The following is a 25908-nucleotide window of genomic DNA, read 5'->3' as shown; positions in this document are numbered from 1 at the left end:
CTTAGCGGTAAGGTCTCTCACATTAACCCTGTGGTAATCACCTACACATGTCAAGTTGGAGTTACTCACTATAGTAAACTTGTGAGAGGGACCAGTGCACTACGAATGTTGGCTCCTCCCATGACCAAATGGCTTGGATTTGGCCATGTTTGAGATGGCCATCGTCAGTTTCCATTATAGGCGAAAACCGAGGCCGGCCATCTCTAAGGTCGGCGATCTCAACATTTCAGTCCACCTAAATGATAAGATTTGGCCAGCCCCGACCGTATTATCGAAACGAAAGATGGATGCCCATCTTGTTTCAATAATACGGGATGCCCCGCCCCTTTGCCGGGGCGCACGTAAAGATGGGCACCCAGTTCGATTATGCCCCTCCACGTTACTATGTTACTATGTTGTATGTTATGTAAATAGTCTGCAGCAGTTTATTGATAGGCAAATAAGAAATACGAGCATAATGAAATCATGCTCTAGTCTCAGGCATCTGTAGCAGGTGGCATGTGTGTTTGTAACTGACATCTTCCAGCCACATGTGCATCTTGTGAAGCCACACACTGTGTCTGTCAGTGAATAGTCTGCCAGCAAAGTGAATTTAAAGGAAAAAGGATGAGAGGAAATTAAAAGGCTTCTACTTTTGAAAAAATATTTTTTCATGCACCAAGTGGAAGTTGGAAGGAAAAGTAAAAGACATATAAAAGGCTTACTGTCTGCAGCTAAGGTTCAAAAAGCATTGCGAGAGCAAAAGCATGTCTATACAATCAATAATTTGGATAAAAAGGAGACGGCTTTAAAATAAAGCATGGATGTGTACAGTCTTTGAGTACTTTCTATCCACAGACCTTATCTCCCTCATTCTATAATCTTGTGTACACATTTTCATTATGTTCTATATATATATACAGTGGGGGAAATAAGTATTTGATCCCTTGCTGATTTTGTAAGTTTGCCCACTGACAAAGACATGAGCAGCCCATAATTGAAGGGTAGGTTATTGGTAACAGTGAGAGATAGCACATCACAAATTAAATCCGGAAAATCACATTGTGGAAAGTATATGAATTTATTTGCATTCTGCAGAGGGAAATAAGTATTTGATCCCCCACCAACCAGTAAGAGATCTGGCCCCTACAGACCAGGTAGATGCTCCAAATCAACTCGTTACCTGCATGACAGACAGCTGTCGGCAATGGTCACCTGTATGAAAGACACCTGTCCACAGACTCAGTGAATCAGTCAGACTCTAACCTCTACAAAATGGCCAAGAGCAAGGAGCTGTCTAAGGATGTCAGGGACAAGATCATACACCTGCACAAGGCTGGAATGGGCTACAAAACCATCAGTAAGACGCTGGGCGAGAAGGAGACAACTGTTGGTGCCATAGTAAGAAAATGGAAGAAGTACAAAATGACTGTCAATCGACAAAGATCTGGGGCTCCACGCAAAATCTCACCTCGTGGGGTATCCTTGATCATGAGGAAGGTTAGAAATCAGCCTACAACTACAAGGGGGGAACTTGTCAATGATCTCAAGGCAGCTGGGACCACTGTCACCACGAAAACCATTGGTAACACATTACGACATAACGGATTGCAATCCTGCAGTGCCCGCAAGGTCCCCCTGCTCCGGAAGGCACATGTGACGGCCCGTCTGAAGTTTGCCAGTGAACACCTGGATGATGCCGAGAGTGATTGGGAGAAGGTGCTGTGGTCAGATGAGACAAAAATTGAGCTCTTTGGCATGAACTCAACTCGCCGTGTTTGGAGGAAGAGAAATGCTGCCTATGACCCAAAGAACACCGTCCCCACTGTCAAGCATGGAGGTGGAAATGTTATGTTTTGGGGGTGTTTCTCTGCTAAGGGCACAGGACTACTTCACTGCATCAATGGGAGAATGGATGGGGCCATGTACCGTACAATTCTGAGTGACAACCTCCTTCCCTCCGCCAGGGCCTTAAAAATGGGTCGTGGCTGGGTCTTCCAGCACGACAATGACCCAAAACATACAGCCAAGGCAACAAAGGAGTGGCTCAGGAAGAAGCACATTAGGGTCATGGAGTGGCCTAGCCAGTCACCAGACCTTAATCCCATTGAAAACTTATGGAGGGAGCTGAAGCTGCGAGTTGCCAAGCGACAGCCCAGAACTCTTAATGATTTAGAGATGATCTGCAAAGAGGAGTGGACCAAAATTCCTCCTGACATGTGTGCAAACCTCATCATCAACTACAGAAGACGTCTGACCGCTGTGCTTGCCAACAAGGGTTTTGCCACCAAGTATTAGGTCTTGTTTGCCAGAGGGATCAAATACTTATTTCCCTCTGCAGAATGCAAATAAATTCATATACTTTCCACAATGTGATTTTCCGGATTTAATTTGTGATGTGCTATCTCTCACTGTTACCAATAACCTACCCTTCAATTATGGGCTGCTCATGTCTTTGTCAGTGGGCAAACTTACAAAATCAGCAAGGGATCAAATACTTATTTCCCCCACTGTATATATAAAAAAAGCGCTATTCTATAAGATACGCTAAATGGGGCCCTTTTAAGAAAGGGTTGCCACATGGCTATATGCTTGCTATGCAGCAACTCAGAACTACTTCCAGCCCAAAGCGACGGCCGCCGGTAGTTCCAACTCAAGCGAGTGCCATTTCTGGCGTTATGGAAAATTATTACATAATTTCTAGCATGGCGCTAACCCAGCGGTACTCAGGCAGCGCAATATGCTGCCTGGTTACCGCAATACGCTGCCCGGTTACCGCCAGTTTACCACAGGAGCCATTATTGCTACCTCAGTGGGTGGAGGTAAGTGCTCCCCACCGCATGGCCACACGGTAAGAATAATCTTACCGCGTGGCCATGTCTTTTTTAGGGGCTTTTTACCCGCTGCAGTAAAAAGGGCCCTGGCGAGTGGCAAAAACAGCCCCCACCACTACCGCAGTGTCCTTTTTACCACAGCTTGGTAAAAGGACCCCAAAGTTAGGCACGGTTTATAGAACAGCACTTACACCCGAGAATTGCACCTAAATTTAGGTGTGGCCATGTGCACCAACTGAAACATGGTGCAAATGCACGCATCTACATTTGGCGCATATCCCCATTACTCTATAACAACACACCTAATTTTAGGAATGCCTCCGTTCTGCTCATGGCCCTCCCTGCCCCCCTTTTCAAATCACGCGTACAATTTAGTTGTGGATCCTGTGCCTAAACTTATATACGTAGAGTTCAATTAAATTTAATTAGTGCCAATAATTGCTTGTTAGAAAGCCAATTATTGGTGCTAATTAGCTTGTTATTTAATTAAATTGTACATTCAAATTGAGCACATGCCCAAATTTGTGTGCATAATTTTTGGCGGCTTTTATAGAATTAGAGGGTTAGCACACAGAATTTCATGCGTAGGTTATAGAATAGTGCCAGTTACATGTATAAGTTGCCTGGTAAACCAACCATTAATTGGCACTAACAACCAATAATCACAGATAATTGGAGTTAATTTGCACTAACTGGCACTAATTTGCAGTTATGCATGCAATTACCCTTAGTTGTAATTCATGAAACATTGAGGAAAATCCATAGTTCATAACTTCAAGATGGGGTGGACATGGGAGGGGCTTGGGCAGATCAGGAGTTTGCCCAGCACTTATCTTACATACTCCTGAGTAGGCATAAATGACCACAGCTTCATTTTAGGTGTACTCTTTGCCGCTTTTGCCTTACTATTTTATAAAGACACACAGGCCAAAAATAGGCACCTACCTAGCCTTCACACATAAGTGGCCTTTTAAATGTGTATACTCATATGCATGTATGCACAGCACAGCTTTCACAATCACTGTTGATGCATGGAAATGCCTTTGACAATTGTCCTTAAAAATACCAAGAGGACTCACAAGGGAGCAGTTGTGTGGGAATTCTTACTCGTGCTCTGATAAACCTTACTTCTGTGGGTTCTCAGAGAGGTGCTCTATACGGGTGGCATTGGGTGACATCACCCTCTTGAGTGGCCGATGCCTCCTGCACGAGCTCAAAGAATCACTATTATCCACAGCAGCTGTATGCATTCCGAGAGGCCAAAAGCAAAGACTTTGGTGTACTTGGAGAATGGCAGAAAGCCAGCTTTTGAGACATTTTCCACTCAAGAGCTGCTCAAGATACACAGGCATTGCCTTCTCAAGGCAGAAAGAATAGAATTGATTGAGGTTAGTATTTGGAAACAATTTATGCAGTTAAATTTATTTGGATTTTGCTTACACCTTTTTCAGCAGTAGATCAAGGAGAGTTACATTTAGGTACAATGGGCATTTCCCTGTCCCACACAAACTAATTTTGTACCTGAGACAATGGAGGGTTAAGTGACTTGCCCAAGATCACAAGGAGCAGCACTGTGTTATGAACCAGGCACCTCTGGATGGCAAGACTGGTGATCTAACCACTAGGCTACACCTCCACTACACTTTATAGAGTTAATTGCATAACTTGTGAGGGCTGGAAATGTTTTGTCAGCAGAAATGGCTCTGATTATTGCTTTCTTTATGGGACTGATGTGAAGTGGCCCTTCTGCATGCATGTATGTGGATGTAAAGCAGTCCCTTCTTGTATATATCCATAGAAGTCTCCTTGCATATGTGGCCAAGTGAAGCCATCCCATCTCCATATATCTTGAAGTCCTTCCAAATATGAATAGAAGAGTGAAGGATGTGTTCCAAATTTACTACTTTGTAGCTTCATTGCATGCCCCCTAGTCCTACTATTTTTGGAAAGAGTAAACAAACGATTCACATTTATCCGCTCCAGTCCACTCATTATTTTATAGACCTCTATCATATCTCCCCTCAGCCGTCTTTTCTCCAAGCTGAAGAGCCCTAGCCGCTTCAGCCATTCCTCATAGGGAAGACGTCCCATCCCCTTTATCATTTTCGTCGCCCTTCTCTATACCTTTTCTAATTCCACTATATCTTTTTTGAGATGCTGTCACCAGAATTGAACACAGTATTCAAGGTGTGGTCGCACCATGGACCGATACCAAGGCATTATAATGTCCTCATTTTTGTTTTCCATTCCTTTCCTAATAATGGCTAACATTCTATTTGCTTTCTTAACCACCGCAGCATACTGAGCAGAAGGTTTCAACGTATCATCAATGACAATGCCTAGATCCCTTTCTTGGTCGGTGACTCCTAACGTGGAACCTTGCATTACATAGCTATAATTTGGGTTCCTCTTTCCCACATGCATCACTTTGCAGTTGCTCACATTAAACATCATCTGCCATTTAGATGCCTAGTCTCCCTGTCTCGTAAGGTCCTCTTGTAAAGTGGTTGGACTACTTTAAACTTAATCCTGTGGTAGCCAATCAGGGCAAAACAGCTAATAGTTCTAAAAATCAGATGTACAACCAGTGTTTTCTTCCTCCTAACCTAAACACATCTCTCAAGTGCCTATTTTTAATCTGACTAAAGTATGTCCTTTGTGAAAGTCTGCATATACTTTAATCTTCTGTAAGGTGGACCATCTACCTGTGTAAGTGCCTGTTTACTCCCGTAATTCCATTGAAAACTCTCCTTGTGGAAAGTAATTTTATAACAGGTGCCTAATCAAGAAAAACACATAAGTGTATATGTTGTACCTAATTTATGTGTTTATATGCCTGTATGGCATTTCCCTAGAGCCAGAAGATGTACACATTTACATGTGTTCATGTATATGCTGGTTAGAAACATAAACTCATATGTTAAAATACACACACAAGTGCCAATCCCTACTCTACTCTACCATTCTCCAAACCTAGGAATGCCTACATGTTTATCGCATAAAAATATGCACTGTGTTTGGGTGCCTACTTCTTCCATGTGTACACCCCATGCAATTTTATAAGAACCCACTTGAGCATAGGAAATAAGATTCTACATGCTCTATAATGTCTTTGTCCATGAAGAGCATCAGAATTCAAATTACCAATACCCAAAAATAACAAATGAATGCTGAGAAGGAAGAGTGTAAGTTGATCTGGGCCTAGGCTTTTTCTGAAAATTATGTAGGCGTTTTGAAAGCTCTGAGGAATTTGAAGTGGTAATATATAGGCATGAAAAGGCTAGCCCAAAAGGCACCTCAGCATAGCAATAAGAATTTCCCATTTTCTCTCCAAACTTATAATTTAAAAATATCTGAGGCTGCTCTGAGGAGACTTAGTGCAATTACTGAGGAGGGTCATTTTTGATGCTGATCTGCAGAGGTTAAATTAAATATGAAATGACACAGAGGCTTATGTCTAATCTGTTACAGCTGTTAGCTCACCCTATATGAAGCAAAAATAGTGCAATAGATTAGCAAAAGTATTTGAGATTTCTTTCAAGTTCGTTTAATTTTGGTTATAGTATAACCATGTTTCTAAAAGTAGGACAGTTCTGAAATTCGCTAATGAGAAATTTGGGGCTCTCAGGATTTTGAGCAGCCCTTCTGAGAGTTAATGGTTTGGGTTTTACTTCATTTTTTCACATGTATCAATTAAACAGTGCTGAATTTTTTTGCAGAATATAACATATCCTTGCAAACAGAGGGAGCCATGAGATAGTAGTTCCTTTCCAAGGCAATAATCAAGCTGCCCACCAAGGGTTCTTTTTAACCATAGAGTTTACAACAGTACCTAGAGCACATAGTTCTGTTGGTGGCAGGGGAGAGTGACGATTTGCACTGGCTCCCTATTGAAGCCAAACTGAAATTTAAAGGGTAGATATTTAAATGGTTTAACTGGGCAAGAGCAATCCACAGATTTTCAGCTGCGCTCAACCACACAATGCAGCTGAAAATCCAGTGTGACTTCCACGGCTGTTAGTATCAGGTGGTCCAAGATCGGAGACATCATGGCAGCAGGATTTAATCTGTTAGCAGAGATATTCAGTCGACAATCCAGATAAGGGGTCCTTTTACTAAGGTGCGCTGAAAAATAGCCTCTGCTGGTGCAGATGCATGGATTGGATGCACGCAGGTCCATTTTTCAGTGCACCTGCAAAAAAAGGCCTTTTCTTGCTGAAAATGGACGTGCAGCAAAATTAAAACCAGCACGCGTCCATTTTGGGCCTTAGCAGTAAGGTCTTATGCGTTAACCAGGCAATAATCGTCAGCGCACGTACACTGACAATTACTGCCCAGTTAGCATCACGTGGTAGAAAATAGAAATTATTTTCTGCTGTGCATTTTGAATGTGCGTAGAAATTAGAATTATCACCAGGGGGCACTTGGTACCCAGGCGGTAGTTCTAATTTGACATGCGTTGTACACGGCTTAGGCACCTACACGTCTTAGTAAAAGGACCCCTAGGTGCCTGAATAAAGTTAGGACAGCAAAAAAAAACTTTTAACATCATCCAGGCACTTACCTGGTACCTGTCTGAATATCATCATCACCCAGATAAATTCCAACAACCGGCTTTGACCTGTATATTAGACCCAGCAATGAATATCTGAGTCAGATTTGGCACCTCTGAAACTCTGATCAGTGCTGGCCGAATGTCATTGGGTAAAGTATTATCTTTGATTCATAAATGCCTCCATTCAAAGAAACTAGTGTATGTGGCTGAATGTTTAACGCTCTCTGAACCTTAAGGTCATCACATAACAGGCCGTTATCAATACCTCCTCTGTCAGCTGCAATGCTGAGTGCACATGCTGTACAACCTTGAGCTGGTATGGGTTTGTATTCTGGAATTCACTCCTATTACAGCTGAGGGGTCAATTCAACTATTTAAGGTTGATATTAGTATGTGGTTAGTAGTGGAGCTACTGCCAACTGCAAGAATGTGATTTAAAAAAATAAGCAGTACTTATACATTCCATTCAATTCCATTTATTTGATACGTTGCTGACTGCATATCAATTAAGTAGTACAGAAAAGTACAATCAAGAGATCAATACAATCAATGGCATGAAATAGAAATATAACTAAAAACATTAAAAAAAAAAAAAAAAACAAATGCTAAATCAGTTTCAAGGTATCTAAATATATCCTGCTATTCTAAATAAAATAAATGATAGTAGCTGTAGTATCTCATCACATTAACCTGAGCTCCAAAATACTGGGAGAACAATCACACCTTATTTTCTTCCTGAATTGTTAAATAATTCTTGAAGCAAGGAATTGCATAGAAAAGGAATGAAATGGGAAAAGGAACTGGAATGCATCAAGGTTAATCAAATTGCAGATAAAGGGGGAAAGCAAAGTAACTTTTAGGCAACCTTTATATGTCTGAATTCAAGAAAGCATGAGACAAGCACAGAGGATCTTTAAGGAAGAGGAAGGGATAATAGAGATTAGTGGATGGTATGGATGAGCAGACTGGATAGGCCATATAGTTTTAACTGCTGTCATTTGATATGTTTCCATGTTTCTACAAAGCACAAGAACATAAGAGTAGCCATACTGGGTCAGCCCAATGGTCCATCTAGCCCAGTATTCTGTTTTCCAAACAGTGGCCAAGACATGTCACAAGTACCTAGCAGAAACCCAAAGCGTGGCAACACTCCATACTACAAATTCCAGGGCAAGCAGTTACTTCCCATGTCTGTCTCAATAGCAAACTATGGACTTTTCCTCCAGGAATTTGTCCAAATCTTTTTTAAACCCAGATATGCTAACCGCTGTTAACACCTCCACCAGCAAAGAGTTCCAGAGCTTAACTATTCGTTGAGTGAAAAAATATTTCCTCCTATTTGCTTGACATCTACAAAATCCTGAGTGGTGTAGAGTGAGTAGAAGTGAATTGATTTTTTTACTCTTTCAAAAAGCACAAAGACCAGGGGACACTCAATGAAGTTGCATGGAAATACTTTTAAAACAAATAGGAGGAGCTATTTTTTTTTTCACTCAAAGAATAGTTAAGCTCTGGAACTCTTTGTCAGAGGGTTAGCATATCTGGGTTTAAAAAAGGTTTTGGACAAGTTTCCAGAGGAAAATCTATAGTCTGTTATTGAGATGGACAAGTGAAAAACCACTGCTTGCCCTGCAATTGGTAGAATGGAATGTTGCTGCTATGCAGGTTTCTGCCAGGTACTTGCGACCTGGATTGGCCACTGCTGGAAGCAGGATACTGGGCTAGATATTGGTCTGACTCAGTATGGCTATTCTTATGTTCTTATATCCCATATTCAGCATGCGTGTGTCAGGGGTGTTCCAACTATTCTTGTGCACAATTTATAGAATTGTGGCTTTTATGTGCTAGACTGCTGATTTTAGGCTTTAAGTGCTTTCATCTAAAGTTTGGCACATAACTATGGACTTATGCTAGTATTCTACACCAGATTTGGCACGTAAATCGGCTGCTATAGAATACTTGCTTAGCACCCAGTTCTTTTAGCACCTAACTCATCGACATTTGTAGAATTCTCCCCCAGGTGGATAATATATCTGACTAGCAGGCCTAAACAGAATGAGTAGTACCAGTTCAGTCACCGTCAATCCATACAACCAGTGCTGCTACGTATATGGATAATATATGGATTAATTAAGCTCCAGCACAAACACCTAGCTTAACTAGGTGACCATACTAGCTGAAAACCCAGTGGCCACCACAGGTTTATCTATTTCCAGATATGCAGCAGCAGAATGTATCTGGATACCAGCACTCCCGGAATCTATCTAGATATCGCCAGTATTTAGTGCCAGTGTCTGATAGCTATCTAGGAAGTTAGGAAAGCTGTTGAGCTGATCTAGCTTGCCCAGATAGATTTCTGGGTACCAGCACTGAAAATCTATGTAAAACAAATAGGCCCAATCAAAGCTTGGAAGGAAATTTGAGATATGAGAAATCTGACTGCTAATAACTTCCTGGAGGTCTTGTCAGTAGCGTACTAAGGGTGTGGAGGTGGGGGCGGTCCACCCCCTGTGCAGGCATCAAGGGGGCCCACAGCAGGTGAGTGACTGTCGCCTCTGCCGGTCCTCTGCCTCCTCTTCATGTTCCGGGACAGGGGACTGGCAGAACCAACCACGCACCTGCTCTGTGCACCCCCTTGGTAGGAGGCAAGGAGGTTAGAGGAAAGGTGGTGGGGTGATGCACTTCAGGGGGTTGCAAAATGCCAGGGGGCAGTGATGCACCGGGGGACGCAGCTGTGACCTGACCCAGATGGTGAACAGGCTAGGAACACCTCTGGGCCTTGTCATACCTCCCCAAGCAGATGGAAAGATGATGACAGTGTCAGAACAGGTTGATATCTGGAATGCATGCTTAGTAATGGCATTAGAAAAAATGGCCCCCCAAAAGATGGTCCCATGCTCTATGCACAAGTGTTCCCCGTAGTTCTCCCAGAAGTACAGGTCATTAAACGTCAAGGATGCCAACTTGAAAGAAAATGGCAAAAATCTCACCCAGATGAAGACAGGCTCAAATGTAAGATACACATGGCAATATACTGCTAGGCCTTAAAAACAGCCAAAAAACAATATTTCTCTCAACACATTAAGCAAACTGCAAATTCAACCAAGCAACTATTTAAAATAGTAAGCAGCCTACTGCAAACCTCACAAAATCACCAGCTTTTCCAGTCACAACTAACCAGCAATTATTTTGCCACGTACTTTCCCAACAAAATTAAAGGTGTGGATAACATGGTATGGATAACACGAGGAAGGACTTAGCGATGGTGATGGTGTGGATAACATGAGGAACGACTTAGCAAGGCTAGAGGAATGGTCTGGAATTTGGCAGCTTAGATTTAATGCTAAAAACTGCAGGGTCATGCATTTGGGCTGCAAAAATCCAAGGGAACAGTCTAACTTTCATTTCAGTTCAAATATGTGAGCCCTCCTGGAACATAGAAATACCTATATGTGACCGGCAAGCCTGAGGGCTATTGCAGTGGTGGACCTTTAGGTCCAGTAGGTTTTCTCTGTTCCTGGAGGGTTCATCACACAATATGAAGAGGTTTAGGTGGGATTTATACCTGGGTCCCTTTATGTGAAGTCCACTTCACTGACCACTAGGCTGCCTCTCTGCACTGCTGGGATGTCTGTCTGGCCAGTTCACTAGGAATGCTGCCAGAGAGATGTCACTATGGCTTGTTTTTATACATTTTTCCATAGGACATTTTTTTATAATGGACATGTTTAGCCTCAAAATGTCAATCTGACAGCCATAATCAAACCAGAAATGTAGACATTCTTCAGGTTCAGTTATGGCTATGAGCTAGACATTTTTTGAAACATTTTTGGCAAAATGTGCCAATTTGGACTTAGACGTCATATTGAAAATACCCCTCGTTGTGAATAGGGTGCATTCTTTCAGAAACCTGTGAACTTTTTCAGAAAAGCACACACTCTTTATGAACAGTGCACAGTATTAGTGATACAGGATAAAATTTGAAACTTTGGGGTTTGTCCTGACGTTTGGGGCAAAAGAGAGAAAACATGAAATGTCCTTGACATTTCCCTTGTTTCAAATGAATGCCCGTCCCTAGTGTATATAGATTTGAAGCAGCTCTTTTGCATGCATAATCCATGTGTATATGATCCAAAAGAAAACAAATCCTAGATGAATTGCTCCAAAACAAAATCTCTTTATTAAAACAATCACCTGACATGGTCATGTTTCACCCATTCCTGGGCTGCTTCAGGGGTACAATACTAAAAACAATAATCAAAACAACAATATAAATCATAAATAAGCAAAATAAATATAAAATTTCAATACATAACACAAACATTAAAAGTGTATAGGATCCAGGATTCACATCAAGTGCACTAACAATGAAGATAAGACCACCAACTAGGAGTTCTAAAGGGATCCAAGATGGCCGCCTAACGAGTTTGCTGCACCAGACGCGCTACCTTGCTCGGAGTGCAGCTGGATAGAGGGCACTGATTTCCCAAAGTATGGGAAAACTCGGGTGAATCCCTCTACTCCAAGTGGGACCCACCTTTTGAACCAGCCGACCCTGGAGCAATTCGGAGTGCTGTTTGGACCAAATCGGGTCTCTTCCCCTGCTATCGAGGCTGGCACTAGTGGGCTGGCCAGCAGTGATGATGGAGTTTCATTCAGCCCCGTCGAATGCACGGCGCCCCCGCAGCCAAGAGGATTGGAAGGTGAAGCAAGGTCTGTGTTGCTCTCTCCGGAGGGGGACGGGCAAATGCAGTGAGGGAACCTGCTTTCATCGTTGGACGGCTCCTGAGGTGCCACGGTGGAAGATGGTGCCGTGAGTACGCTGAGTCAAATTGCTAACGCCCCCCCTTTGGCTTTAGATGTGGGTGTATTACAAAAATCTCCCGTGGTGACTTTAGAAGCACTCTGGGACCTAACTGCTGCTATGCATTCCTCTTTACAACTTCAAACTGTTAAAAATTCATTAGATATAGAGTTATTATCAAGCGTAGCTCTCCAGCAAGCACAAACGATCATCAATACTGTTACTAATGTGGAGAAAATGGGAGAAAAAATACAAACTTTGGAAGTCCTTGGTCAAGTTACAGTTAAGGACAGGAATTATATCTCACGACGTTTGGAATATTTAGAAAATAAATCTAGGAGGTTAAATTTGAGGTTTACCAACTTTCCTAGATCTCCCTTAATCTTCTCTATTGATATGGTAAAAAGATATATGACTGAGATATTGGGTATGTCGAGCGAATCCTTACCTTCTATTGTGCGGGCACAATATTTGCCAAATAAAAATAGTTTGGAGAGTTCTATTTCCCAGCCTAATAGAGGAGAAGGTATGAACTTGACGCCATATCTAGAATCCTCTTTGGAGGTTGTAACTCAAAGGTCAACTTTACTGGTCATTTTTGCATTGGAAATGGACCACGATGCAGTTCTGAGACTTTCATTTAGACATTTACAAACAACTTTTTTTGGATCAAAAATAAGAATATATCCCGATTTGGCGAGAGAAACCCAAAAAAGCGAAGTGCTTTTTTAGCATTATGCCAGAGAACTCTGGCCATAGGAGCGAATTACATTCTGAAATTTCCTTGTATATGTAGAATTGTGTATCAAACAAAAATGTTTCAGTTTTTTGATCCTAAACAGTTGATAGATTTTTTTATTTCAAAAGAGGATGTCAATGTAACAGTTGGAATTCCAGACGACACTGGTAGATAGGCTAAGAGGCGAGACACTTTTTGGTAGCAGCATCTATTGTATTTTATTTCTTGTAATTGTTTACTTTCTTTTTCTTAAGTCTTGGATCAAATTATCCTTATTTCTGATCGAAAGAATGAAAAGAAAGAATGATTCATTTATATAGAGAGATTTCATTGTTACAATTTCCTGTATTCCTGATACTCTAATGAGTTGTATAATAATAAAATTGAAAAATAAAATTTAAAAAAAGACCACCAACTAGAAGTACAAACATATAGGGGTCTAATTACTATGCCACGCTAGCGGCTTCCGTGCAGCATTGCCAACGCAACCCATTCGAAGTGAATGGGCTGTGTCAGCACTAACACACAGCCAGCCCCACTACTGGCTTAGTAAACCCCAGCGATAGTCATGCAATCAGAATCATAAGTAATAAGTGCAGAGCTGAACAGCCTGTCTGTTGTTTGCTGTAATCCATGTGTATATCCATTCAAAGCCAGTCCAGGTTAAGTACTGGTGAATATCCATGGTTAGCCACAGAGAAGTGATTTAAACAACCAGGAGTATCTCTTGGCCATTCAAATCACTTGAATATCAACCCCCTATGTCTCTAAAAAAAAACAAATATTGACATATATGTGGAGGGACTATCTTCAAAGCAATTTAAATGGCCAGGAAAGGCTTCTGGCCATTTAAATCACTTGTCCAGGGCTAACTTAGGGCCCCTTTTATCAAGCTGCGGCAAAAGGGGGCCTGCGCTGGTATCGGTGTGTGTTTTTCATGTGTGCCAAGGCCCCCTTATACCGCAGAGAGTAAAAGGAAAATCTCTCTTTCCTACAGGAAATGGCCGTGCTGCATGTAAAGCACTAGCCACGCGGCCATTTCAGGGGGAGTCCTTACCGCCACCCATTGAGGTGGCAGTAAGGGCTCCCGCGCTAGCGCAGCGGTAACTGGGCACATGGTACTGCCCGGTTTCTGCTGGGTACACTCCGGTGCTACAAAAATAAATATATTTTTGTAGCGCCAGAAATGGCAGCGCGCTAGGGGTAGGAAGTACCGCCGGGCTGCTACGGTAGCTGGGTGGCACTTCCCATTTAGCAAACGGTAAGCTTGCATTGGGCTTATTGCCGCTTAGTAAAAGGAGCCCTTAACTGGTTAGTGCCACAGAATATCTGCAGTTAACACCTAAACCAAAGCCAGTTAATTTCTGGGCAGTCCGGGAGCAGAATCTGGACTTTTACAATTAAGTACCAATATTCAGCATTTAACTTCATAAGGTAACCGCATAAACAGGACCACATAAGACACAATCCTATCTTTATGCAGCTCTCCTTTTATGGTTGAATATTGCACTTAACCACATAAGTATTAGCCTACTAGCCTAGGTGCTAATTTTCAAAGCACATAGACTTACAAAGTTCCATAGTAACATACAGTATGTAACTTTGTAAGTCTAGGTGCTTTGAAAATGAGCCTCATGGATATTCAATGCTGGCCTGGTCATAACCCAGCATTGAATATCCTGGGATAGTCAGTAGCCAGACCTGTTATTTTGGGGGAGCTCAAACTTAACATGGGGGGGGGGAGGTTGTAGGCATTTAGGTATGAGCAGTGCTTGGTGTACTCCTAAATAATTCCTTAAAGTGCACTTGATGTATTTTAAAGTAAACACTCTGCCCAACAGCTATCCTGCAGCAAAATACCCCCCCCCCCCCCACACACACACACTGACATTTTTAACCATAGTCACATTATCCCATATCTTAAACTTTGCCATTACAGTAGACAAATCTGGTCAATATCTCAACATTCATCCCAGTAGTCTGTAAAATAATTATTAAAATGGTACATATTCTACAACTTGCTTTATAATAAATATAAACACCTTTTTAAGCTGTATTAACAGATCAGGTAAATACTTTTGAAGTAGCAGTTTAAATATGTAGCCTAAGAAATCTAATATAAAGAATGCGAACCCCTAACACTGCGCATTTGACTATCAAGTTGTTAATTTAAACATATTTTTTGCATCCACCGAAAACCCCATAGCTCCTCTTCTAAGAACGGATGCAAAGCAGAAAAAGGGCATTTCCCCAGGAATTCACCACACACACAAAAAAATTGATTTTGGTGTATTCTCAGTAAAAACGCAGACCCTCTCCAGTCCCAAGCATATTGTGAAGTACCTATAACACAAAGCCTACAATAAATCACTTAAGACCTATAGAGCTAATCTACTTTACCATAACACCACTAATTTACAGAACACAAGGACCCTACCTAGGAAAATGCAACACAGTAAATAATACAAGGGGACCTAGAACATCAATATGCCTGTAGGAAAACTGAAGAAGCTGAATTATTACTGATGCTTAAATAGAAAATCCATGCAGTACCTAGCCTAAGTCACAAAAACTGAACACAAATAGACCCTTACCAGGTACAGAATAAATGAGCACAAAGTTAAAATATGAATATGTAGACAAAAGTTAAATTTAAACCCCAAGAACTACACTCTGCAGGCAGTGTAACACTAGAGAACGGGAAACAGCACCCTACACTCTGCAAAATACAAAGAAAGCAGTGTGAATTTACTGTAAATTTGACATTTTCCATTCACTGAATTAATAATAAAATTCTTTTTACCTTTGTTGTCTGGTTGTTTTGTTTTTTATTCCAATTATGTTTGTCCCAGTCTCCAGTTTCTGCTTTCCTCTGTCTGTTCTTAACTTTCATTACAAGATCTCCAGTCCATCTGCCACTTTTTCTCTCCTTAGTGGTTAGTGCAGCGGACTTTGATCCTGCGGAACTGGGCAAGTCACTTGACCCTCCATTGCCCCGGGTACAAATAAGTACCTGTATAAACTATGTAAACTATTTTGAATGTAGTTGCAAAACCATAGTAAGTCCCATTCCCTTTCCTTTTCCCTTTCTTCACTTCCTCACCTATATTCATCTCTGACTTTGATCTTTTCCTTTCAGCTTTCCTTCATTTATTTTTCTGCATCTCTATCTGCTTAGACTTCATTCATTCTTACTATTCAATCTTCAGTCTTATTTTTTTTTCCACGTCTACCTACAGCTTTTCATCTCCCTCATCCTTGCCCTCCCATTCTTCATCCCATTATTCCTCAGTTTTCTTCCAGCACCTTCTTTTTCTCTTTCCTCCCTTCTGTACAGTACCCTCTCTCTATTTTCACTCCTTTGACCAGTATCTTCTCTCTTTCTCTCACCCCTTCATCCAGCATATCATCTTTCCCTCACCTCCATCCAGCATCACCCAACTCCCCCTTGTATCCAGCATCCCTCCGTATTCTTCTCCTCCTTCCATGTCAGCAACCCCCCCATATCCCTACTCTTCCCATGTCCAGCACCTGTCTCTGTCTCCATCCCAATCCAATGTCCAGCACTACCACATATTTGTTACACCCCCCCCCCCCCCACCATGCCCAGCATCTCCCTTGTCTTCCTACTCACCCCAAATCTAGCATCATCCAATATCTCTTTTTCCTCTCTACTTAATCTAGCATAATCTCTCTTTCCTTCTCCTCCAAGCCAACACATCTCCATCTCTCAACTCCCTCCCCCAGGTCCAACACACCTCCATCTCCCAACTTCCCCCCCCCCCAATGTCCAGCACACCTCCATCTCCCAACTTCCCCCCTCAATGTCCATTACATCTCTATCTCCCAACTTTCCCCCAATGTACCACACATTTCCATCTCCCTACCCCCCCATTATATCCAGCACAACTCTCCCTCCCACTCACCTACCCTTGGACAATTCCAGTGTCTCTGCCTCTTTCTAACCACACAAATTGGTCCAGCATCTCTCCCCCACCCCCCACCCCCTGAGTCCAGCGTTTTTCTCCCCAAACCCTCTCCAGTAAGTCCACTCTATCCATCATTTCCCCAGGGCCTCCCACCTAGCTTGATCTCTAGCAGCGGCTATGATTACGACAGACTGCCTTTGCCAACATCAAGGTTTTCCCTGTAGGGTGTCCCACCGTGTGGAAACAGGAAGTTGGGTCAATGGAGGTGGGACACCGCACAGGGAAAGCTTCAACGTTGGCAAAGGCAGACTCAAGGAGGTTGGGCAGTCTGCTATAATCACATCCACTGCTAAAGATTAAGCCAGGTAGGAGGACCTTGGGAAGTGACAGATAAACTGTACTTGCTGGGGGTGGCCAGGTCAAGGGAGAGAAGTGCTAGACTTAGCTCTTGCTGCTAGTGGGATGTTAAGCCTGTACACTTGACTGGGGAGGGGCCTGAGCCAATATTGGGGGCATGGGCCCCCAAGGGCCCTATAACTATGCTCCTGTCCAGGGATAATGCTGCCGACGGCTAAAAAAAATGCTGACCACCACCGGCTGAATATTCACTCCATAATAAACAATCTTTATGGTCCAGTTCATTATCTTTCTAGTTTATAAACATTAATCTGAATGATGTTATAGTCATTTATCAGCAACTATGATCATATTTAGATCAGAAAGCCTTGGCCTCAGTTATTCACTCAGTAGTAATGCATTATCTTGATTACTGTAATGCTCTATACCAGAAATTACATCCAAATGCAACAGGAAATGTGTTAGAAGGGCAAAAAAATGGACCACATTACTCCAACTTTGCTCATAGAAACTGGAATAAAATTTAAGATCTTCATAATTGTATTTGATTCCTTTAATGGGCGTTGTTTATGATACCTGACCAAGGTGTCACTGAGGTATCAGCCTCCATGATCTTTAACATCATCCAAACTGGTCTTACCATTTCTTTGTTTTCAGAAGTTCAGTTGATGATTCCCACATTATTCAGCATTCAGCTGTATTGCATCAGTCACCTGAAATAAGTGGTTACATTAGATCCAGGCAGAAAATAACTTCCTTAATTCCAGAAACAAGTGAAGTCATGGTTTTATACCTAGGGTTTGGACTACAATTTATTAAACCTAGGAGATGTTAATAAGAGCTAGGAATATGGGTGACAAAATTATTGATGTGGAAAAGGATTTTGGTTTGTTATTTTAAGTGTTGTAATATTTTATGACAGTATATTTTATTGTGTATGATTGTAATTCAGCTTGAGGCTTAAAGACGACGTGGAGGGGCATAATCGAACGGCGCCCAAGTTTTCATGAGGGCGTCTTCACAGGATGTCCCTGTGAAGGGGCGGGGAAACCCGTATTATCGAAACAAGATGGGTGTCCATCTTTCGTTTTGATAATACGGTCGGGGACGCCCAAATCTCAACATTTAAGTCGAACTTAGAGATGGTCGTCCCCGATTTTCAGCAATAATGGAAACCGAGGACGCCCATCGCATAAACAACCAAATCCAAACCATTTGATCATGGGAGGAGCCAGCATTCCTAGTGCACTGGTCCCCCTGACATGCCAGGACACCAACCGGGCACCCTAGGGGGCACTGCAGTGGACTTCAGAAAAAGCTCCCAGCTGCATAGCTCCCTTACCTTGTGTGCTGAGCCCCCCAAACCCCCCCTAAACCCCCCCAAACCCCCCCAAAACCCACTCCCCACAACTCCACCGGCCTTGTCTCCACCACCACCCCCACCCCTCTCCACCCCCACCCCCCATTTTCCAGCACCTATTCTTGTTTCCCCTATCTGTTCTATGGTTTGATTTTGTGAATGTTTGGTTGCTCTTTCCTATTTTTATTGTAGTTCTTTTTGCACTTTCTTATTGAAATTTTGAGAATTGTAAATCGTCTTGGTCTGCTAGTTAGTTAAAGCAGTATAGCAAGTTTGATTAAATAAATAAATACTAGCATGCATGTAAATGTACACTTACCCATAAAAGTGCCAACAGGGTGCCCAAGTGTTATTCTGTAATGGCACTCTTAAATTCCATTGTGTGTAATTGCAAGAGGGACAAATACATGGGCAGGACATGGACGGGATGTCCCTGCTGTATTTATGTGCCTGCAATTATGCTATGTTTATCGCTGGTATAGCTGCAGGTATGTAAATGTTGGGTGTACCAATACAGGGTTACACTAGTCAAACATATAAACGGCAAGTGACCGACTCACCTGCAAATGTGCAGTAGAGTCGAATGCTGAGAGTGTAGAAGTCCAAGCCCCACCTCCACCAGCAGTACAGCCCAATAGGGAGGAGGGCTTGGACATGGGCATGGAAATCGAAGGAGGAGGGAGCAGGGAGGGAAGGAGGGGACAGAACTGAGGGAAACAAACGCAGCAATGGAGAACTGACGACACAACAACGACGGAAAGAGGGGGGGCGATGCCGGGGGGATGGCGAAATGACGGCGGCGGGGACGGCAGGGCACAGGAGGTCACAATCACGGTGGATGGGAGCCCGAGGATGGAGGGTAGGGGGGAGAACAGTTGATGGACACAGGTGGATGGAGCAGATGGGAGGGGGGAGAGGAGGGTTGCTGGACATGGGGGGAGGGCAGGGGAGAGAGCAGGGTTGGTGGACTGGGGGAGGCCATAGGAAAACAAAAAACTAGCCTGTTGTTATGGGCTTAACGCCTAGTATTCTATAAAGGAATCTGGGCACCAGTGCTATTATAGAATGGACTCCCACTGAGGTGCTCACTTGTAGAATTCATCCCTTGGTGATCTTTTCTGAAGAAGGGGGTTTCAGCTTCTGAATGCTAGTCAAAAAGGGTTGAATTCAGTAAATTGCACCCAAATTTGGGCATAAAAAAAATGACTGCTGAGCAGTGGTGACCCTACCATTAGGCCAACTGAAACAGGGATGTATCATCCCACATCGGCCGCAGTCTGGCTTCTCCCCCTAGTGGCAGTAGCAGCTATTCCCATAGGCTACCCTGCTGTCAATACCAGCTTCTTCTCTCTACTGTGGCCTGCCTCTCTGATATAACTTCCTGTTTCCTCAGAGGCGGGCTGCAGTAGAGAGAAGAGACCGGGGCCTGTGGCAGGACAGCCTATAGGAATCGCTGCCACCATCACCTTCTAGGAAATAAAAGTAAGCTCGGGGAAGGAGATTGAAGAAGGAAGGGGGGAGATGCCAGATCATGGCTGGGGGGGGGGGCGAATCTCAGCCCTTGCCTCAGGCGGCATCTCAGCCCTCACCTCAGTGGAAGATTGCCTTGGGCCACCCCTGGTGCTGAGCACTGTTCCATACATGGCACTCCGAGTTGATTGCCGTGTATAGAATAGTGCTTAGTGCCAGGATCCGTGCCCAATTTTGGGACAATGATTTAAACCAGCTGAAACCTGGTGTAAATCCTCATGCCTAAATTAGGTATAGATCTGCCATATTCTATAACTGTGCACAAATTCTAGGAATATCCCTGACCTGGCTATGCCCCTCTCATGGCCACGCCTCCTTTTCAGATCCATGCACTAGAATTTATGCGTGCATCTTTATAGAATGCCAACTAGGAAGATGTGTATGTAAATGTAAATTGTTGCCAATTAGCGCCAATAATTGTTATCTGCCAATTATTGGGGTAATTGGCTTGTTATTCAATCATATTGTTAGCACAAATCGAGCATGTACCCAAATTTGCATGTGCAATTTTAAGTATCATTTTTAGAATTTCCCTGAAAATGTATTGAGTCTAATAAAAGGGAATCATCGTATTGTCCATTTTTGTGTTTTAGTTTTATTTACTCAGGTAAGCACATTCCAGGAACCATGCCCTCTAGGTTATAAGGAAAAGCTTGGACACAGGAATTGTTTCCAGAAACTTGAATGCTTGCTAACCATTCTGTCACAGAACTTTGTTTCATTGTTTTCTCTGTTCCCAATAACTGTGCCTTGTCATTGAGACCCCGGTGACCCTACTTACAATGAGGACTTATATGCCTTCCCTGGCACATGCTCTTGTCTGCTCGCATTATGAATGGATATCGCAGACTTCTGACCTCTGTGTGGCTCAGATCAAGAGACTGTCTTGTATGCATAGAATTCTAGCCTGGAATTCACCCCGCTAAGAAACCAAAAGTTACTAGAAATACAATATGTATGCAATGGCTCAATTATATTGTTGCTCGTAATGCTGTGCGTTATGTACTGTAAATATCATTTCCCCTAAGAAAATCAGCCTCTGTTTCCCTGTTTTTCATTGTCAAACAGAAGCTCACACTGACAGATCACCCTTAGAAAGAAGGCATGAATGGACTTTGCATTCTCAGTAATTACCGTTTCACTTCTGGCTCTGTGCATAGGGCCAGCAGTCACACAGCTTTCTCCCTTCAGATGTAAAAATTGATTTCTTTTTTTTTTCCCCTCCCCCCTCTTCTATGGACAGGATTTATGTGGGCACTATTCATGTGATACTCTGGGAATGGCAGACGTTGGAACCATATGCTCTCCGGAGCGCAGCTGTGCAGTCATTGAAGATGATGGTCTTCATGCAGCTTTCACAGTCGCTCACGAAATTGGTATGTAGTGCCTTTACTATTCTGTTGCCAAATCCAACACTTGTAACAGCTGTATAGGAAATGGAATACTCTTCAATTAATTCCAGACTTCTCCTGTTGCAGCTATACATTAAAAAGATATGCATAGAGGCATTGGGTGATTTGGGCAACAGGGCGAACACATGAGATGTTTCGTTTTTTGTTAAGTATTATTAAAAGCTGTATTTGCAATGCATAGCACACCACCACTACAGTCTACAACCCATCTGTTTGTTCTCCTTCCAGTAGTGTTGGCACTGGCTCATACGAAATCTAGCTTGTCATGATTCCATCATACAATATATTTAGTAGCTAAACATCAACAAAATCACTTATTTCAGAGCAGTTCACAATGAAATTCATTTATTTAGGGGGAAAAGGGTGCTATTTTTATTGCTTAGTGCTAAATATCTAAAAGCATGGATATCTATAGCTTACACTGAAGTTAGAAAGCTCAGGGAGAAAACTGCATGGGTGGTCACTGTAAGCCAGAGAACCAGAACAGTTTGGAACAAGTAGTAAAAAAAAAAAAAAAAAAGAGCAGAATGAAATTTTGTGTCACTTTATGCAGTATTTTTGCCGAAATGAGATGGCACCATCTCTTTCATGCGTTCAACTAGAACTGTATTTTCATGCAGCACATTTCCAGGAAATCTGAGGATAAAGACAGATGTCGACTGTTTATGCCAGTATTGAAAATTGATGTACTAAATGCATCTTTCCATACTGGTGTAACTTTATAGGTAACTGGAGCATGTAGAACAGTGTTTTATGTGCTGAAGCAGGCACATATAAAATTACCCTGATGCCCATACACATAATAGTAAGCAGTAGGAAAAATATAGTGTTCCCTGTTATATTTGTACGCATTCCCAAGGTAGAGAATGGACAAAGCAGAGGAGGGATCAGCACTTAAGCAAGTGTCTCTTAAAATACATCCATGAATGTCAATTCTTACAGGCGCACACATACAAGGTAAAGCCTTTATGCAGAAGCTTCCCATGGGCTGTTTTGTTTAGGCATATATGAGTGGAGGCGTAGCCTAGTGGTTAGTGCAGTGGACTTTGATCCTGGGAAACTGGGTTTAACTCCCACTGCAGCTCATTTTGACTCTGGGCAAGTCACTTAACCCTCCATTGCCCCATGTACAAATAAGTACCAGTATATACTACGTAAACCATTTTGAATGTAGTTGCAAAAACCACAGAAAGGCGGTATATCAAGTCCCATTCCCTTTCCCTTTATTAAATAAACACTAAGGACTACATTCAGTAAATGGCGCCCAAACTTGGGTGCCAAAAAAATTGCACGCTGAGTGCTATTCTATAAATTGTGCTCCAAGTTGGGCGCCATTTATGGACTAGCGCATAGTGAGGATTCCCTTAACCCATATTTGTTCTGTTTGTCTGCCCTAATTAGATTGTAAGCTTTGTCGAGCAGGGACTGTCTCTTCATGTTCAAGTATACAGCGCTGCGTACATCTAGTAGCGCTATAGAAATGATAAGTAGTAGTAGTAGCAAATTTACACCAACTGAACCCTGACATAAATCCCTGTGCCTCAATTAGGTGCAGATCCCCCAAATCAGGGGCGTAGCTAAACAACAGATTTTGGGTGGGCAAGGGCAAGAAATGGGTGGGCATCAAGTGTTCTCCCCCCCACCACCACCACAAAAAAAAATATCTCAGCTAGTGGGAAAATGCTTCTTTCTACCTTGGCAGTGAGAAGCAGGCATGCGCTGAAAACTGAGCATGTGCAGGTGCCAGTATCGTGGAGAGTAGCGTTTTCGTTACCATCAGGGGGAAATCTTCAGCTAGTGGCGCTTGGGATCCCTACCAGCTACCGCTAAACATGTGCTACTTTTGGGTGGGCCTGAGCCCTAAGTGGGCCCACCCTGGCCCACCTGTGGCTACGCCACTGCCCCAAATTCTATAATAGTACGCACATTTTAAGTGAATGCCTCTGACCTGCCCAGGCCCCTCCCATGGCCACGCTCCATATCGATTGCAAGATGCACGCATAAATCCAAATTGTTGCTAATTTGTGCCAATAATTGATTGTTAGTGCCCAATTATAGGCACTAACAGTCTCATTACTTAATTAAATTGCATGTGCCCAAACTTGAGCACACAATTTTAAGCACCATATGTATAATTCCCCTGCACATACCCATGTACCTTCCCTGCCCACACACCCTGCTATAAACATACCCTTATTGTGTCAAAATGCATAGGGGACAACGTTCAGTAGTGCAGTCTGCAGGAAAGTTAACTGCATATCGTTATCTGATTAACTTTTTTCGGATATTCAGCAGTAATTAAGAGGTTCAGTTAATCCATTAGTGCCCAATGTTCCCATATGTTCCCATATGTGTTCCCACATATGGGACCATCAGGCACTTATGGGTTAATTAACTTTATTCAGATATTTGGCAGCCTAACTTTGGGTGCGACTCTTACGCCTGCTGAAACCTGGTGTAAATGAAAGCATGCAACTAATGGCAGTTGGGCAAAGAAATGACCCTACTGTATAACAACATGCCTAATTTCTGGGAATACCCAACCCACCCATGCCTCTCCCATGGCCATGACCTCTTTTGAATTGTGCACTATAAAATGTAGGCATGCATTTTATAGAATACGGCAGTGTTTCCCAAACCTGGTCCTGGAGGCACCCCAGTCAGTCAGGTTTTTAGGATATCCACAATGAATATTCATGATAGAGATTTGCATGCAGTGGAGGCAGCGCATGCAGATCACTCTCATGAATATTCATTGCTCAATGCTAACTTTATTTGTAGCCCGCATATCTAAAAAATTCTAAGCGGAGAACAGAAAAAACATACAAAATAAAATACAATAATACAGGGGAATCTACAATTATTCAGCATCATCTATTTAAACATTAAACAAAACCAACAGTCGACTTGGTCATATTCCTGAATAAACATATAAATCTTTAAATCTCTCTTAAATTGATCAATGGTATGCAATGAGCAAAGCTCTATTGGAAGAGTATTCCATAATTTAGGACTGCAAACATAAAAAATCGGATGCAAATTTACCAGGGTTTAGAAGGATGTAGGGATGGGCAGCCCAAAAATGTTTGTTTCAAATAGTTCATTGTGTCAATTGTAGTATTGTTTTGGTTAGTTGTCATTTTCATTTTGGAGACCAGGGGACTCATATCCAGACTGTGGGAGTTAGCCAGGCTACCTCCCGCGGTCAACCCTGAGCCCGGATATTCAATGCTGGGCCGTTTCTGGTGACCGGCATTAAATATCCAATTTATTTTTGGCTGGTGTCAACTTAACCAGCCAAGTCAATATTTAGTGTTGGCCATTTAAGTTTAAACTGGCCAAAAATAGCCCTGCTATTTCGGCAGCCCAATTTGGCCAACAAACTTAGCTGGCAGTGCACTGAATATTTGCAGACAGACAGCTATATTGCATGATATAGCCGGTTAGCCACTAAGCGCTGGCCGCAAATATTCAGTGGGAGATAACTAGCTATCTCCAGCTGAATATTCGTGGATAGCCAGTTAAGCACTATTTAACAGGCCAGGACCCATTCCTGGCCAGTTAAATAGTGCTGAATATCTGGTAGAATGTCTTTAAGGGTGTGCCCTCTTTTCAAAGTGTATACACTATCTCCCAAATTCTATTAAAGTCGCCCAATTTAGGGTAAACTGGGCAGATCTGCATGTCAAGTAATTGCCCCTGGTACAAAACTTAGACTGTGAGCCCACTAGGGACAGAGAAAGTACATGAATATAATAAATATAAACTGCTTTGGGTGTACCACAGAAAGGAGGTATATCAACTTCACTATCTTTACCCTTAATTGCTTAATGAGTCACTAACAATCAATTATTGGCATTAATTGGCACCAATTTCTATTTATGTGTGCATCTGTCACTGTGCTATTTTATAATGCTGCATTCCCAAAATGTCTCACACGCAACCCAAAATTGGACATGGCCATGGGAAGGACATGGGCAGTTCAGGGGCATTCCCAAATTATAGGTGCGATTTTATAGAACTCTTGCGTTCAATGGCCAACTTGCATGTCAAAATGTACACCAGGTTTCACAAAATGTAAGTCCTAATGCCATAAGTGGGTGTGGAAATCCGCTCCAAGTGCTTTTCTACAATAGAATTATACTTAGCCCATATTTTTCCCGGTACTAAAATTTAGGTACTATTTATAGAACTGACCTAATTATTTGCAAAAAGGTTGTACTATTTCAGAAACAGAGTGTGTTCTTCACTGATAGTGTGCACATGCACGCACTAATTCGTACATACGTAATGGTTCATGCATGAGCAATGGTTCACACATGTGTACACTATATGAAATAGTGTGCCCTCTCTGCAAATAGAGAGCAGTATAATCAACAAACCATAAAGAACCAAATTCTATAAATAGC

The 25908-nt window shown here is 42.4% G+C and overlaps 1 protein-coding gene across 1 annotated transcript in view; it reads left to right on the top strand.

Annotated features, from left to right (window-relative positions):
* The window catches only part of ADAMTS5 (ADAM metallopeptidase with thrombospondin type 1 motif 5), an 85776-nt gene that overhangs the window by 18031 nt on the left and 41837 nt on the right, over positions 1 to 25908 (top strand). Inside the window, exon 2 of the mRNA XM_030204277.1 lies at positions 21331 to 21463. Within this exon, the coding sequence (XP_030060137.1) occupies positions 21331 to 21463 (133 nt within the window). The remainder of the gene's footprint in view (positions 1 to 21330; positions 21464 to 25908) is intronic.

The sequence above is a fragment of the Microcaecilia unicolor genome, chromosome 5 (assembly GCF_901765095.1).
Source record: "Microcaecilia unicolor chromosome 5, aMicUni1.1, whole genome shotgun sequence".
Taxonomy (NCBI): domain Eukaryota; kingdom Metazoa; phylum Chordata; class Amphibia; order Gymnophiona; family Siphonopidae; genus Microcaecilia; species Microcaecilia unicolor.
This window is presented reverse-complemented; position numbering and strand designations above follow the sequence as displayed.